The 17,139-nt window shown below is 42.3% G+C and overlaps 1 protein-coding gene across 1 annotated transcript in view; it reads left to right on the forward strand.

The window, feature by feature from the left end:
* The first annotated feature begins 5,363 nt into the window (after positions 1 to 5,363).
* cadm1a (cell adhesion molecule 1a) overlaps positions 5,364 to 17,139 on the forward strand; it is a 310,203-nt gene continuing 298,427 nt past the window's right edge. The window contains 1 exon segment of the mRNA XM_029448212.1: positions 5,364 to 5,641. Within this exon segment, the coding sequence (XP_029304072.1) occupies positions 5,569 to 5,641 (73 nt within the window). The 5' untranslated portion in view covers positions 5,364 to 5,568.

Raw genomic sequence — 17,139 nt, forward strand, 5'->3', positions numbered from 1 at the left:
ACAGATGAAGCTCTGCTGAATCGGGGACAAACACATTGCATTTCCTGTAAGTTCTTCACAATAAAAGCTTCCCAATTTAATGTGTTTCTGCGGCAACTTAACAAAGTTTCAATCCGGCTGAAAGCTATCAGTAAAATAAGGCTGATGTCTGAAAGTACAAACAGGAACAGAGGTGTGAAACTAAACTGCAAACCAGAGAGATACCACAGAGATAAATGATGTTGAAGCGTTTCCAGTTTGAGGTAGAGAGAGTTATTACAAAGAGAATAACTGTGAAGATTGAGAAATAGTATTCCCTTCTGAAGGAAGCAGGTTGTCCATCAACACCAGATCATAATGATGTCTGGAGAATGTGAATAATTATCTGCACTATCCCCGGTATGTATTCCTATGAGGTGAAAAGAAATGTGAATGAGAACATAATTGCGTGAAACATTGTGTGAACAGCAGGCTCAATTCAGAAGAATTTGAAAAGATCTTGCTATTTTTAAATACATTTGGCCCGTTCAAATCCTATATTAAATCTTCCAAATGAAACTTTATAGCAGGCGTACTGACTTGTGTTTGTGCCTTTCTTTAGTTGTAGGCTGTTAAAATAAGACAGCTCTTTATTTCTCAAGAAAAACTCTTGTTTTTGGAGCTTTCAGACACTGAAAGGATAAAAACCACAGAGCATATTTTCTGTAGCACTGAGATCTAATGAGAACATAAATCAGTTTCAACAAATGAGAAAAAGTCCCATTTTATAGGGTTATAAATGTATACTGGTGCTATAACACAACCTCACTAGAAAGCCCATTTCCTCTTCTCTCTCAACTGCTCTCCTTCAGTCGGGTTGATTACTTACATTGTCCTGTAACATTTGGAACCTTGACAAAATGAAAAGGTGCAACTATCATCAGCAAACCTGAAATATTGTTTTCCTTTTTGATGCATATGTCGTCCTGCTGCAAACTGAAAAGATAAAAATACAAATCAGCAGTGCTGCAGCGCAGGTCCACACATGGAGAGGGCTCAGTGGAGCAGCGATTGTTGACTTCAATGGTAATGCAGCCCCACACTGTAACTGCTACAATCTACAGTGTTGACAGCTACAACAGGGTGTTGTGTGCACCTTTGTGTGCATCTGATTGCTTCAGTATGAAATGGCTTATTGGGGCATGGAAACATCTTTCTGGCTATTACCAACTGTGCACCCTTAGACTTGCATCACATTGTTGTGACATGTCAAAGAAAGGCTGCTCGAAAACCCCCATATGGACAAGCCGGGAGACAACACTACTGAGAGAGCTAAACATAGACCTGCATCTGTCAATGCTTTGGTTTCTACACAATAGTAAACACATTTGATTAGAAGACAGAAATCCTCTTTTGTTCCATGAACAAAAGTTCTTATTTTATAATAGAAAAGAAAATGCATAACTACGAACTAGTTTAATGTATGGATCTACATGATATACTGCAGTGTTGGCTAACTGGTATTGCGTTTTGTGTTACTTTCATAGCTATTGCTGTTACTACTGTATGTCAACGGTTTCTACTTTGTGCTAAATATCTTTGTAACTCTCACTTTAATTCCATTTCCTGTGCCTATTTATATAGATGTCTCTTTGAAAACCCCTTACATTCCAATTCTACTTCCTCACCATCTTCTCTTTCATTAAAGGAACCACAGGGGGATGACAAACCGAAGACGTCTCATCGAGAAGCCTTGGGTTCCTCTGTACAACACTTCCTGGCCTAAGCCCATCATTGATCTCCATTTGAATCTCTGTTCATCCTGTCATGCTTGACCCCCATTTCTTCTCACCTCTGGACCCCTCACAGCCCTCTTTCACAGACACTCATTCACCACCCCATCGTATCTGTCCTGACCTTACCCAATCATTAACAGATTTGCATGCACAAGTGGCACAGTCTTTGTTAGTGCAAGTACTTCATATAACGTGCTGCTGTCAGGATATTCTCAAACTAAGAATGGTCCCTTATATGGCTTCGAATCCAACCCACAAAGTGGTTGGGTTCAATTATCACTTTCACATTACATTACCGTTCATTTAGCTGACACTTTTGTCCAAAGCGACTTACAATAAGTGCAAGCAATCATAAAGATACAACTCCGAACTGCAAGAATCTTGCAAGTACATTAGCTTAATAGGTGAAATCATTTAAGTGCAGAACAATAGCTTCAAATAAGCCAAATAAATGTAAGTGCAGCAAACAGAAACAATATAATAAGAATTCAACCATTAGTTACTCATTACTAATTACTAAGTTCAACATACAAAGAACAGATTTATTTTATTCTTTTCCATTGGCCAAGGTGCAGTCGAAACAGATGAGTTTTCAGTCTGTGACGGAAAGTGTGCAGACATTCTGCTGCCCTGACATCAATGCAGAGCTCGTTCCACCATTTTGGAGCCAGGATAGCAAACAGGCGGGTTTTATTTGAAAGATATCTGGGTCCCACTCGCAGTGAGGGAGTACCGAAGACGATTGGCCAATGCAGAGCGAAGTGAGCGGGATGGGGTGTATGGTTTGACCGTGGCCTGGATGTAGGAAGGGCCTGATCCATTCACAGCACGATAGGCCAGCACCAGAGTCTTGAAGCAGATTCGGGCCGCTACTGGTAACCAGTGAAGGGAGTGGAGGAGCGGTGTAGTGTGTGAGAACTTGGGTCCAGTCGGGCTGCTGCATTCTGGATGACCTGGATGGCACATGTAGACAGTCCAGCAAGTAGGGAGTTGCAGTAGTTAAGGCATGAGAAGACAAGAGCCTGGACAAGAACCTGCGTTGCCTTCTGAGTCCTCACGGGCTCACACCACAATATGTATCTACTCTCATCATCCATCGTATAATCGCTATTGGCCTCAGATCACAGGACAGTGGTTGCCTTACTTTCCAGAGAATCAAAACATCTGTAGGCAGCAGAGTGTTTTCCTTCTCTGGAATCAACCCCCCTTGTGAAAAAGGAAGCACTGACTGTGGAAATCTATTCTCATTGTCATATGACACTAGCACCGTCTCGTTTACCAGTGGCAGTCTCTACTCCTACCCCAGCCTAGACAGCTGGAATGCAGAACCAGCACTACCTCCAAGTTGCTGCACCACCACACTCAGTCGCCCTGCAATATGTATAGTGTGCATTTGGCTCACTGTGTCGGACTGTGTGAGCCATGTGTGGTTGTTTATCTTTCCTCTCTGTAAGACACTGGTCTGACGCGGTTCTAACAGGCAGGGAGATTGAGGTTATGCACCTACTTCTTGGGAGGCTGATGCTGGCCAACCATCCACCCCAAACGTTTATCTAAGTCCTATGCCTTAATGTCCCTGTCGCTTTCTATTTGACTGTTTTGTTTCGGCATCTCTTGTACACCCAATCTTACCAGTAGAGTCAGGGTTAGGATTCTTCTTTTACTTGATAATGTTTCCGCCTCTCTCGTCCTGTGAGCTGTGGGGTCTGATACATGACAATGTAGGTAAATCGGTTGGTAGCTGTTTTTTTTCAGTTAATGCTGCAATTTATAAAACAACAAAAATATCTGCAGTGCAGAGCAGCAACATTAAATAGAACTTCACTGACACAGGTCCTTGTGACGAGGCTGATAACAGGGAATATGCTGAGTTTCTCTTACAGAGCGTGATGCTGTACACTGTGCTGGGGAGCAGCTTGTGTTACTACAGCTTCTGGGGTTTTCAACCAGCACACAATATAAGTCTAATTTGCACCCACTCTAGCTTGGCACCTCCTTCAGACTGGAGAAGGAGATCAGTCATTAGCCCACATCCAGTAGCCTGGATTGCCAAGCAGCTCAATCCAAAATGGCTTTACCACTGGAAACGTCCACAGCCAGGCTATATCTTATCTGGGCCTTACATTTGTCAGATTGCTTTCCTTTTTGTATCAAGAACCTGCTTTCTTAATGCTTGAATAATTGTGTATCTTTCCAAGGTCTCCCCAGGATATTAATTGCAGAGACTGAATTACATTTCTCTTAGCTCCTTTCCTTCATTTTGGACCCGTTTGTTATGCTTCTAATTCGGTAGGTCTTCACCAGAAGCCTACCGAAGCAGGATTTGGGTTTAGCGAGGTGACTTCAGGGTTCTGGGTTTTCAGTCCTATGATGGTGCTCTCTACTGATCACCACCGGGAGTCCAAGTGGATCAGGTGGTAAATGTCTTCACAGATCTGGTGATGCCCTGTCCATGAGGACCCCAACTCCCACCTCAGGAGGAGGTTTCCCTGCATCCTGGGGGGCGGTAGAGGACTCGGAATCTGAGTCAGTGCTGTTCAAAGCCTCCATTACGGAGGTAGTTGCTTGGAGTTTGGTCAGAAGGTCATTGATGTCTGTCATTGCACTAACCAAAGAACCCAGCTAGTCCACACCACCAGTGAAGATACAAAATATTAAAAAAGAACTGATTATTTGACCTTGTTATTTTTTAGTGACCCATTCTGAACCTGTGACGTTTTGGTGCTAAGTTCTGCCTCGTGATATTGTTTTGGAGAATTTAAAACTATATATTTCAGAGGGTGAATGAGACCGGCTGACCAGCTCTCCAGGTCGCAGGACGTACCGGCCAGGGGCGGAGCTACACTCTCAGCACAGAGAGTTGGCTTATTCCAATCCTACCCTCCACCCTCTCACCCCGTGACAAAGTGAACTTCGTCTGTAGTCACACTCGAAGACGGGACGAACTTCCCTCATCTGGCAGAAACAGTAGCGTATCAGCATCCCTCAGAAGAAAAATAATAATAATAAAACAAAAAAGAAACAAATTCTTTAGTGCCATTTCTATACGAGACACATGTACATTTGATCCTATGTAAAAGATAAAAATACAAAGTAACCTTTAAATTGTTAACATCGGAGAATATTAAATGTCTTTTAGTTCCCGCAGTTTACTAGTAAATGTATGCACAGAAATATTTCTACAAAGCGTGTTCCCTGACATGACATAGAAAAACACATGTTGGGAGCGAGTCAAAACAAGGCTTCATACTGAAACATTGTAGTGACGGACAAAACTGCTAGTGCTGAGCAGTTTGTAAATGTTGCTATTTTTTGTTCCAGAATGCTGCAGTTAGGCATTCTTTTTGTGACTATATTTGTAATGTGGTTTGATAATTGTGTTTTTTTTTGTGCTGGTTTATAATTTCAACCCTTAGTGAGGTGGCTGTTATATTTCTTGACACCAACCCTGCTTCAGGTTCAAGAGAGGCAGGAGCATGAAGGGACCAGGACTGTTTTCAGGATGGGACCCATCCAATAACACCCCCACACAGACACACACGCACACACACAAGCCTCCCCACTCACCACTCCTCCAAAACAACACAGCGTGAAAAGCATTGAGAACCTCGTTAGTTTTATTTCCCTATTCTGAGTCAATTCAAAGAGCTGTGTAATATAAGACACATTCATCACAAGTAACACGATTTTTCCAAACTGCGAATTAAAGGAATATGGTAAATAGTACCCTCCCTTCCTCGCATCTCATTAACTGAGTCCCGTTGCTCTATAGGTGAAGCTGCCTCTCTCTGCCATACTGAAGCAGGTGTCCAACATGGCGAACACTGGCAGCGGCTCTCTCGCGACTATTCTCTTTTTATTCATGTTTCAAGCGGCTCTTCTTAAAGGTACGACTTTTCCTTTGATTCTCAAATGCAATACACACTTTCCTCTCTGATTTTCATGGATGTATATGAAGGAGTGTTAATTTTATCAGCCTACTAGGCAATGTGTGAACGTGCGCGGCAGAGCATGTTGGATGTATGATGTTGTAAGAGAATCTAACTGTCCGTAAAGTTGAAATGCACAATATAATGAGTCCATTAATGTGCCTGCAGTGTATTCAAACAGACGTTACAGATACGCTGCCGAGGAATACACCACTTTGGTGGTCAGCTCACCATAAATCGCTTCGCTGCTACACAGCTGGCAACTCTTAAATGTAGCCAATTCTGTTGTGAAAACACAAATAGCGTGGTCTTTAGTGGCCCAGGAAGCATGGGGAGATACATTTGGTTTGCTTAAAGGGGTGTTTGTTTGGTCAGTCCGCTAGCTTGGTTACTTTTGTGGCATATTGTTCAGAACGGATCCTGGACTGCTGTAAATCACAGAAAACAGCGGTGCGTTAAAGTGGAATATGCAGCAGCGATGCCAACGTGCAGTTTGAGGAAACACTACAGCGAACTCCATTCAAAACTCTGTTAATTGAACGCGACGCCGCTAAGTCAGAGATTCATACAAATCTGACCGTAACTTGAGACGTATAAATAATAATGTGGCTTTTTTAAAAATCGGCGCAAAGATAGTTCTCGAATCTGCAGTTATTTCCCATTTAATCTCAGTTTTTGAGATTTCGCTCACCATCGGCCATCCCGCTGGTTCTCGGTGGGGAGACTGTCAGAACGGCGGGCGAATCTGTTATAAAAGTTGTAATTTCAATGAAACATGTGCTTCAAGGTGTTGTGGATGTCTGCCGATGTGAAAAGCACCTCATAGTAGTACATAATATGTCTTAAATTACCTCCTAATACGTATCTACACTTTCTAGTAAACAAGAGAAGATTAATTTGCCTGAATTTCCAATTGCGTTCCGGGCTGTGTTTTTTCGCGATATCGTGACTGGGTTCGCGGTAGCATCATGCATGGAAGCGTCAAAGGTTCGTGCGGGTGTAGTAATCTGAGGAAGATGCCTTTTATGAATTGAATATATTACAGATAAAGCTCGTCAGAGTGGAAACTGCAACATGGTTGTTTAACGCGTTTGGCTTTTAAACGATAGTGAGTGATGTTTGCGAGTTGGCGGGCTTCGGAACAGACACGTTTATTTACCGGACTAAGATAAAGTGTTGCGTTTACATGTCAGCATGAAGTCCGTGCGTTATGTGTTGAGTAGTTAACTACTGAGAGATGCACATTCGGTTTGGGGTTATTTATCTTTGCGCATTGATATGAAGATGTAGAGAAATTATAATAGCCCAGTCGGGGCAACGCACCCCCACAGCACGCGCATGCTGTTCCAACCCAGAAACCCGTTCAAATATGTTGCACAATTATATAACTGCTTAAACTATGGCTTTGTGGGGAATGTCAGCTGTACCGTGCGTCCTCCCGTTTCATCACGTCAGCTGTGTCACCAATCATTCCAAACATAAAGTTATTCAGTGCAAAGCTGCTCTTCATAAGAATATAAACCTTTTTTATGCTGACTTCGAGCCTCAAATGGAGAGAATGACAGGGAGGCAGATGCACGTTTGTCACATTGTGGATTAGCCACCAGGCTTAATCCATTATGACGTTTTATCCATTAAAATGGATGCACATTGATTGTTTGTCATATGAGTTAAACAGTCGTGTAAGGCACAGGGACCTAAATAAGGTTGTGCTGATCTTTGGACAGGGGGCAGTGCTGATGTTCCTTCATGGAAATGGCTCCACTGATTTCAAACAAAGCTCAGGCCTTGCTTGCACAAAGCGTATCAATTATTTACCTCCAGCGCATACTGTAGGCTCACATTGTGCTTAGCATTGCAGGATGTTTTTCTGTCCCCCCCCCCCCTCCCCCCCACACACTCAATACAAATAAATGGACGTTGGTGCTATGAGGGTCACACTTGCTGTGCAGTGAGAGAGAGAAGGCTGCATTAATTAATTTCATCCCAACTATAAGTTCCATTTTGGCACACAGGCTCCCCTCATATCACGCAAGTGCTCCGAAATGAAAAGGATTTATGAGAAGGCATTTACAGTTGGACTGCGGGCTCTTGCTTCAGATGGCTCTGGATACAGAGTGCGTCTTTTGGAAATAAGTGACACGATTTTAAACGATGGGCTAAATTGTGCTCGTAATATTTGACACAATCCTTGTATACTTTACTTTGGTGTTATTATTTCTTCAGATAAAGGGCTCCAACTGAGCACCTCCCTATTAGAAATCTATAGTAATAATAGATAATACAGTTAGTAATTACTGTATTATGTAGCCCTATAGTGGTTAAAATGATCATGCAGGCATATCCTGTCTCCTGTTATTTATGCATGGTGGTTTGTGCTTCGTTTAGTCATGTTTATGCCATTACTTTATCGTTGTGCACAGAACAATTGTAATGCAGATTCTACGTTTAGAACACCAGGGGCAAGGCTCTACTTTTCAGGTGTTATTAAAGAGTGCTAACTCAGCACTCTCTGACCACAAGCTTGCTGAGACTTGGAAAAACTTGGAAAGGCAATCCATCAGTTTAAGAGATAAGCGTCGCCGCTTTCATTTTTTGTGAGGTTATGTAACGGTGTAGCAGAGCACGGGGCTGTTTGTGTTGAATGGAGGGAAAATTCATGTTGACATGACAAGTTAATAAATGTAGTTATGGTACGTGTATGGATGACTGTAGTTGTTCATGTGTGTTTGATCTTGGATACTGGTTATGTTTCGTGACGCTGCAGTAGATAAGAGCATCAAGTCTTTTCTAGAGAATCCCACATAGTTCCCGTTGATGCACCTTCTGATAGTGCAGATGATCATGTCTCTTCAGAAAGGTGCGTGTAGATCCCTTTGGAACTTATTATTCTGTACACGTGTTGTGAAACCACCTATTTTCTTTTCTTCTGTCCCCTAGAATTAAACATGCCTACTGCGTAACGGAAAGCACCATTTATTTTTACACATTAGTGGGTCACAGTTTACGCTGCTACATTGCTGATAATTGGTGAAATATGTAAACTGTCATCTGTACTGCCTCACTGTGAGGGTTGAAGGATTATACATCATGTGATTTAAGTACTTTAATGAGCTTTCCTGAACATCTATGATGGTGTACCTGCACTTCATTTAGATTTAGTTGCCTTGGATGCACAATGGATCTCACATGTGATCCAACCCTTCCACGTGACTGCTCGTTTAAGATTAGCGCTCCATGCGGCCTGCTTGTTCTTCGCCGCGCTCGAGCCTGTTGTGCTCTTCAAAAATACATTTGTTGCTTCTTTTAGAAAATGAATGGGAGGCACTGTGCTACAAATGACGCTTTTCGGGGATCTTAAATGCCAGAATTGAGCAGATGAATCTTTGGATTTAACTTTAAACATTAATTCTGTTCATCAGCTACTGAACGGTCTCATGTATCCGTTGCTATAACAGCACCCTGCGGCGCACGAAGCATTCCTACATTGTTGATGAACTTGATATTCATAATCTTGTTTTCTTGATCACATACATCCTGATTTAAATCAGAATTTCATTTTGGACTGTATGTTTAGTTCTACTTTTGTGATAAAATGATAAAACAGGTTTTTAAAGAGAAACTTTGTGTGTGTGTGTGTGTGTGTGTGTGTGTGTGTGTGTGGACGGACGGACGGACACTTTTTATAAGATACTCTGCCCTAAATGGGACGCTCTTATCTGGCACGTATCCCACTCTGCATTTTTACTGACTGTGAAGAATCTCCGTGCTGCAAAAAAGTTCTCTCGCAGCAGATGATGTTTGCTTGTCACAAAGTGCATGTCATCACACATATCTGTTGCATCTGAAAGAGATTTGTTAAAACCATGTAGAGTGTGAGTAATACCGAGCTGTGCTGCTGCTGATCTGGCTGCAGAGTTTTCTGTAATGATATAAAAGCAGTTTTTTTACAGACTGTTCTGCCCTGAAAATAACGACTGACTGAGTAGTTTGTCGTTGCTTGTATAAATCTTTGACATCAAATCTGCCTCTTTGTGTTATCACTGTGATCTGACACAACATTGACTCTGGGCCGCTCACAAAGGACGCCTGTATCAGACTGTGCCTGATCCTGGTGCAGCGCCGTGTTGGCTCTGAGTCAAGCTGGTAGCAGCCCTGGTGATGGAAAACAGGTGGGCAAATGGACTTGTCCTCCCTCTGTGCCCCCCAGCAGCCTCTCCAGCTGTAATGAAGAACAATGGCTTTATTCCTGAAGGGAGGGGACCCAAAGTGACCCCCTCCTCCCCCTCCTCCTCCCTGCTCCCCCTGCTCCAGCCAGTCTACAGTGACTCTGCTGGCAAGCCAACAGATGACTGGGCTGGGTCGCATCTGGCCTCTGTGCACTTAGTGTAATCAAAGAGAGAAAAAAGGTTTATGGCCTACTTGTTAGCGAGCTGCCGACTGATGGGATGTCAAGTAAGAACGCTCCGATTCCAAATCTCTTGAGATTTAGGGAAGAGGGAGGGAGGTGGGGGGTGGCTGAGGGGGTGGGCGTGGGCAGCAATCTGCCGTTCTGAATGCAGCCTATTGGCCTAGGCATCGAATTAAGCTGTGCTGAACAGTTCGACAGTCTGGCTGTGAAATGAGTCAAATCCAACCGGCGTTTGAATATTTACTGTATATTTATATTTACATAATGTTGATGTGCAAAAGGCTGATGAGGTGAATGCAAATATTTTCCAAACATACACTTGTAGTAGTAGTAGTCTTGTCCAGCGGATGCGTACTAAAATCAAATGAAGACCAGTTAAAAAATAAAGATCCATGAATCACTTGTAAGAGTTAGAACGAGCGGCAGCATCACAAGGACGCATTTGTTCAGGGATTAAAGTAAACGCGTCGTGTATACAGCACGCTTTCACTTCATGTCATGACCTGCTTTACTTTACACACACACACACACACACACACACACACATCACTCAGCCAATCAGAGTTAGAGTTTTGAAAGGGGTACTCCAGTGGTTTTACACATCATGTTTCCTCATTATGTTTAGTGCTACACACACGGACTGTGAAAACAGTTGTACGATGTCTTTAATGGCTCTGACGGCGCGAGGTCAAGTCCCAGATGGATTCAGGGTCGTCTGAGCTTGCACTCACTCTAGATGTATAATAAAACCGTACACACTTTGGGCATTGAGTTTGAAAGACCGTGTGTGGAGCTGGACACGCACCGGAGACTGGTCAGAATATCTCGGCCTCTACGATCTCGTTAGTGAGCAATCCTTTCTTTAAGCAGTCTCTTCAGAGTCTCCCAGTCAGGGTTGGAAATAAATTGGTTCCACGTGTCTTGGATGATTTCAATGTCCCGGACAAACGGGAGAAATAAGCACGCTATAGAATGACATCGTAAGGCATGTCCATTCATAATGTTTTCCGTTCGTGCAGCAGTTGTTGCAACACACTTCCACTATAATCAATAAAAGGCGTGCAACACAGGCGCGGTGCACAGGCGCCGCAGGGAGCCACTCTACAAACAACCTGTTATTTATATATACATATACACATCCACAGAGCGTCTATATTTAGTTATAGATATATTATATTTAGTGTCTATTTTGGTTTTTAGAGTTTGTCGTCATTTATTTTGCCAGTAACTGTTGCTTAGGAACTTTATCCCTTACACAGCCTGCAGGAGTCTGTAATGTTAACTTATTACACAAACTCAAAGTTTCTCAGCGCTCTGAAAACTGAAGAATCGATCTCAAAACTAAAACTTGCCGTCCTGTTTATTCTGTGACTCACACAACCCCTACGCCGTATGTGCGCTGCAGGTGTAGCCAGTAATTCTGCAGCACATCTGCTCCAGGAACAGACATTATGAGCAGGAAGATTTAAAGTAGGTTTAACAATTACCAGATAACGGAAACCCTGCTCCCAACTTTATGGCAGCTCAATGCAAAATCACTCTAAGTTATTTCTTTCCCTGCATTGTTTCATCTTTTGGATGGATTCTTTTGGGAGGAATTTTCTGATTTATATAGAGTGCACTGTTGTACAGTGTGGAGCTGGTATCACATGTGGAAATCTATTTAATGAAAACTCATGTAGGACTCCAGCACTGCCTCCCTCTGACGCTTCTGTCTTCCTCAGAGAAATGCGCCTGGTATCTTGAACCTTTACGAAATAAAGTCAGTGCAGCTGTCATCTTGGAGCAGGATTGACCTTTTCTGTTTTTGAACAAAGTATTTCATAGTCATCACTCGCCACTTTAATCTCCCGTCTGTATGTGTTACAGCACCACCACGGATCAACTGTCACTGTCGGAGACGTGCAGTGATTGGCTGTGCTGCGCTACGCCATGCATTTAAAAACATGTGATTGGGCAAAGTGGAGACAGAGACAGTCCAGCCAGCTTGACGGCTTACTCGCTGTGGATTTCAGAAGTTGTATATACTCAGGTTAAATGAATACACTCTGACATCATCACTCAGTGTTTCCTCTGCTGGCCTGAAATGCTGCCATCTCCACTACTTGCTTATTGCAAGGTCTTTTTTATTTATTCTGTCTTGTCCATTCCATTATTTGAATTGGATGTTTCAAAAATGGAAATTGTCTCTTGGTTGCACATTCAAAAAAAAAATATTTTGGCCGTGCCACTTTAGTCTAGAGCTTTTATCTTGACGACTTCAGGACAACTTGGTTTTAATGACCCCAGAGCATGATTCTTTGTTGTTTGAGTAACTACCCAATCCCTCCTCTTGTACTTCCATCAGGACCCTGAAGACAACTGATGTTGTGCTTCAGGCGCACTGTAGAGCAGAGTGCATCATGGACTCTGACATTATTTAGAAGCAGTGGCCCCTGCAGCAGCAGCAGCAGCAGCTCGGTTCCAATGCAATTTCTTGCTGTCAATTTCAAAACCACACCATAAACACAAGTCAACTGTTGATCTTATTTCATCAGCAGGCTGTTCTCTACAATCTACGAGCCGCCTTTTTTTTTTTTTTTTTTTAAAGGAAAGTGTTTTTACTCAACTGGAGTTTTTTTTTTATTCTCTCGTATGGAGAAACAATAAAATAACTTGGGCTTTTATTGTGAAGCCCAAAGAAGAGCCCTGGCAACATCAGAGAACAGCCTCAGGCAGGTGGATCTGCCCCGCGCCCCTGACACATGAAAGCAATCCTGACCAAACACTGACAACTGGGATGAGACTCACACACACACCAGCACACACACACACACCAGCACACCAGCACACACACCAGCACACCAGCACACACACACACACACACACACACACACACACACACACACACACACACACACACACACACACACACACACGCACAAGCAAGAGTAAACTACATTTGGAAATTATCCAACCGGAAGAAATCCCGCCCCCTCCAAAGTCACTCCCCCAAAACAAACAAACACTGCTGGAGTCCACTAAGTACTGCTGAGTATCGCTAACCGTATAAAACTACCTCACGTCTCATTCACATGTAAGGATATTCCTAACATTATCATAAAGAACAAACATGGCTATTGTTGGGACTTGTGGAAGTCTCGTCACGTGCACTGAGGTATGTAGACAGACAGGTAGGCCGTCCAATCATGTAACGTGAGCCAAATGAAACGTTTGGATTAGAATTAGAAATCCTTTATTAGTCCCACGACAATTTGACCTTGTTACAGCAAAAGTAGAAAGTAAAGTGGCGAGTACACAAGGATGGGCTTCTTACGGGCCTGGGAACGCCACAGAGATTTGATTTATTGATTGCTGTCGGGATATAAAAAATAATTTCAACAAATATAACAGAAAATGCTTCTAAAATTAAATTGCTCGCTCTAGCTTTAATGCTTAAACTGATAAAAGAAAACTTGAAATGAATACAATCCTTGTTTTAAAATGACACATTTAAATGCATTGCTTTCCTAACAGAATCCAACCCCTGTGGATTCTTCCCACACTCATAGTGCCGCTGGCTGCCTACATGCTTGATTAAATTGTTGTGTATTTGTTGTTAACAATCTCGATGCCATTAATTCTCAATACTGGACTGTATTTACACAATCGGAAGAGAAATTCAAGTCTTTATTTGGAACACGGTTCTACCAGAGACTGTCTTCAGTAATGCAAACCCAACACAATTCATCTCTTTCTCATCCAGAAATACTATTTTCATTCACTAATTATTTCCACTTTGCTTTTTGGATTGCTGTTAAGGTGCCGTCTGTACAAGTCTACACTTAAAAGTCTTTGTTCACCTCGATGGGCAAACCACTCCCTCTTTTAAGGGAGTTGAGTTCCATTGGTTTTTATATTAACAGCAATAAATAATGAAGTGGAAGCAGTTGGAATTAATTTAATTAATTAATTAAATAAAGTGATTAAATGATATTTCTGCTAAAGAGAAGCTCAGAGCAACAGAGAGGATGAAATTAAGCTGTTGTACTTATGAAAATGTACATTATGCTTTTGATATTGATTCAACCACTAAGTCATATCAACCACAATTGGTAATGAGATGGTGATGGTCTAGTGGTCTAGTGGTCCGGCTTCCAAATACAACTCCAGATGGTTGTGAGTTCAATACCAGGGCTGCCACCATTAAGGTACTAACCCTGTTGCTCCAGGAGGACTGTCCCTGTAGTTAGTTCACTGTAAGTCGCTCTGGATATGAGCGTCTGCTAAATGACGTGTGATGTAATGATGTATAAAAGACCAGCTCTGTGTTTTGATGTCGTTGCTGCAGCCCTCGCACTGAGGAAAGTCCCCGGCCCACTATGGCTGAATCCCTGGGTAGATCCAGTTTGAGTTAATTTACCGGCATCGCAATGTTAATGCTAAAATGATATATGCAATGTCAAGGGCACTGAAGCAGTTCTGATAATAAGAAAATGTGGAAGCCCGATATGCGTGTTGTTGAGTAATCTAATCTGTAGTCCGACGTGAGCCGTTGTCACTCACAGCAAGACATGTTTTCTATTTCGGTTTTTGGAATTTTCAAAAGACAACAAGTGGCCTTTGATTGCTCTTTTCTTCCCAGTTTGAGGCCTTCATCATCTTGCTCTGCTGTGGAGTCACAGGGAGGCATCGCTTGCTATAATTGGGCCCATTTTGCCTGCATTCATAGATACAATGCCAAGTTCAACAATGAATGAATAAGGAATCAATGCATATCATTTGTGCTTTCAACCAAATAAACAATACAGCTGGTGTTCCACTGTAATCAACGGAGGGGAAATGAATGCCCTTCTGAATACAATACAGGTATGCATCAGCCATCGCAACACAGTGGGCTTGAGTTATCTGGGTTCTCCCATCTTTCATTTTACATAACACTCCAGCTTGTATTACATTTCAGTGAGTTTGCTCTTGATGAGTCCCTTCAGGCTGTTTCTCTGTCTTTTATGGAACTGGATCACTTCTCCCCACTGCGCTCAGTTCCCGTCCTTTGTCTCATCTATTGTACCTCTGTCTTGACTGATATGTTCTGCACTAATGCCAGACAACTGCTGCACAATAACGTACAATCTCATTTTTCTTTGTGTCCTAGTTGGATGATGGGGAGGGAAATCTTACCTGCTCAATAACAATGGGGCCCTCACTTGTGCATACATTGTAGCTTGTAAGGCTGTGAATTACCACTTAATTCCATTTAGTGTCACAATCTGATTCTCTTTTGTGTAAAAAAGAACTGGTAATAACACAAGAAGGATACTTTCCTGAATGGTATTGTTTTCTACTAGTCATTCAGGCCACAGTATGCTCCTTCATCAAGGATGAACACTGAGCTATTGCAAGTAGGTAAAGTACATTTAACACCCCGTGGGGGAACCTGCCTCAACTTTTGCTGCAATTTCATATCATCTGACAATGGACGATGATGGTCAATCAAACTGGTTCAAACGCACTGATGTCTTCAGTCTCTACACCTCGTAATGTTTCGGTTTCATTTTATTGGTGATATTGATGGATACTATACAATACTATATGTAGACTACTATATTACGTGCACAGCAGCCTGTTCTACATGGTGCTAGGTTTGAAATGATTCTTTTTCCAAAGTGAATAGTCTCGATGACTTGATTTATCAGTATAGTAGTTCTGTGGCCTTTAACATTCCTCGGAGCTGACTAGCTCCTGATCAAGTTGTCAGCTTCTGTTGCCTACCGATATGAAAAACGGAGTTAAAGCAGAAATGGCAAGTTGGCATCAGAAATGGATTATTTAGCCCAGTGAGTCTGTTCAACATTTAGAACAGTAGGAATTGGCAGCAAACATAGTATTGATGAAGAATATAAAGAGGATGTTCAATGTGAACTCAGGGTTTTCCTGACTCTCGAAGCACCTTTTGATGGATGCTATGCTTGCGGTGCAGTTGCTGCAAGCCAAGGCTCTCTGCAGTTTGGCCTTCTAACATCTAGTATTTCTATCTGGAGATTTGGCTGTGAATGAGAAGCAATGTTTTTATTATGACTGTTATTATACTGTAAGCCTTGTGTTCTAGAACAGTTAATTTACAGAAAACTCGGACCCTTGACAAGTTCATCATAACACTAAGACACGTTTTGCATCAAACAAAAGGTAAAGACCAGACCATACAATATGAGACTCGTATATAACCTCACTTACCATTATGATGTATTTTAAATTACCTTCTGTTGGGTGTACATTGGTTTGTTTATTTTCCAGAACTCCATTAGTCCCTGGCCCAGGCCCTGGAAACAACAGTATTTCAGCAAGTAGGACAAACCACCCCCTGTTCTCTATCAGCCTCGGATCTGACAGACTCTGAATCCAGTTCACTGCATATGTCCTCTTGCGCTCGCTTGAAAAAGTCATGAAGTCAGATTACAAATGATGAATATGTTAAATAATCCCTCTAGAAACAATAGCAACCTGCATTTCTGGTGGTTTGGTTTTCTTTTCCCCTACAGATAAGATAGATTTTGTGATTCTAATATTCCTACAATGAAGTTTTCCAGAACATATTTCAATTGTCTTGTTTTGGTTTTACTTTGTTACAATCAAAAAGCAACTTCTTTTAAAGAAGCACTCGCATAGAGCGAGCACTCTGGGAGAAATCATATCCTGCAGGAGTTCCAGATGCCAATTTGTCCACCAAAGGGAGCAAAAGCAAAGTGCCTACATGCCATGCTTCCACACAACCTAAATAGACCGACAACACTTGGAACCATGGCCTCTTTGCCAGGTCATGGCACTTTGCTGTTTGACCCCGGGACAAGTTGTTATGAAACTGTCGTCCTTCAATCCATTAAAAGTTATTTGGGAGCGTGACTGTGTGTGTGGGCGTTGCGATTTCTCCAGGAGTTTTCCTTAGGCCAGCACTTAATAAGTAATGTTTGTTCTTCTTTCTAATTATCCTCTAACAGTAGAACAAATGCAGTGCAGCCAAAAGACACTTTGCTCTGTGTAGGAGGTGAAAGACTGTGAAATGTAGAAC

Source organism: Cottoperca gobio, chromosome 14 (assembly GCF_900634415.1).
Source record: "Cottoperca gobio chromosome 14, fCotGob3.1, whole genome shotgun sequence".
Classification (NCBI taxonomy): Eukaryota; Metazoa; Chordata; class Actinopteri; order Perciformes; family Bovichtidae; genus Cottoperca; species Cottoperca gobio.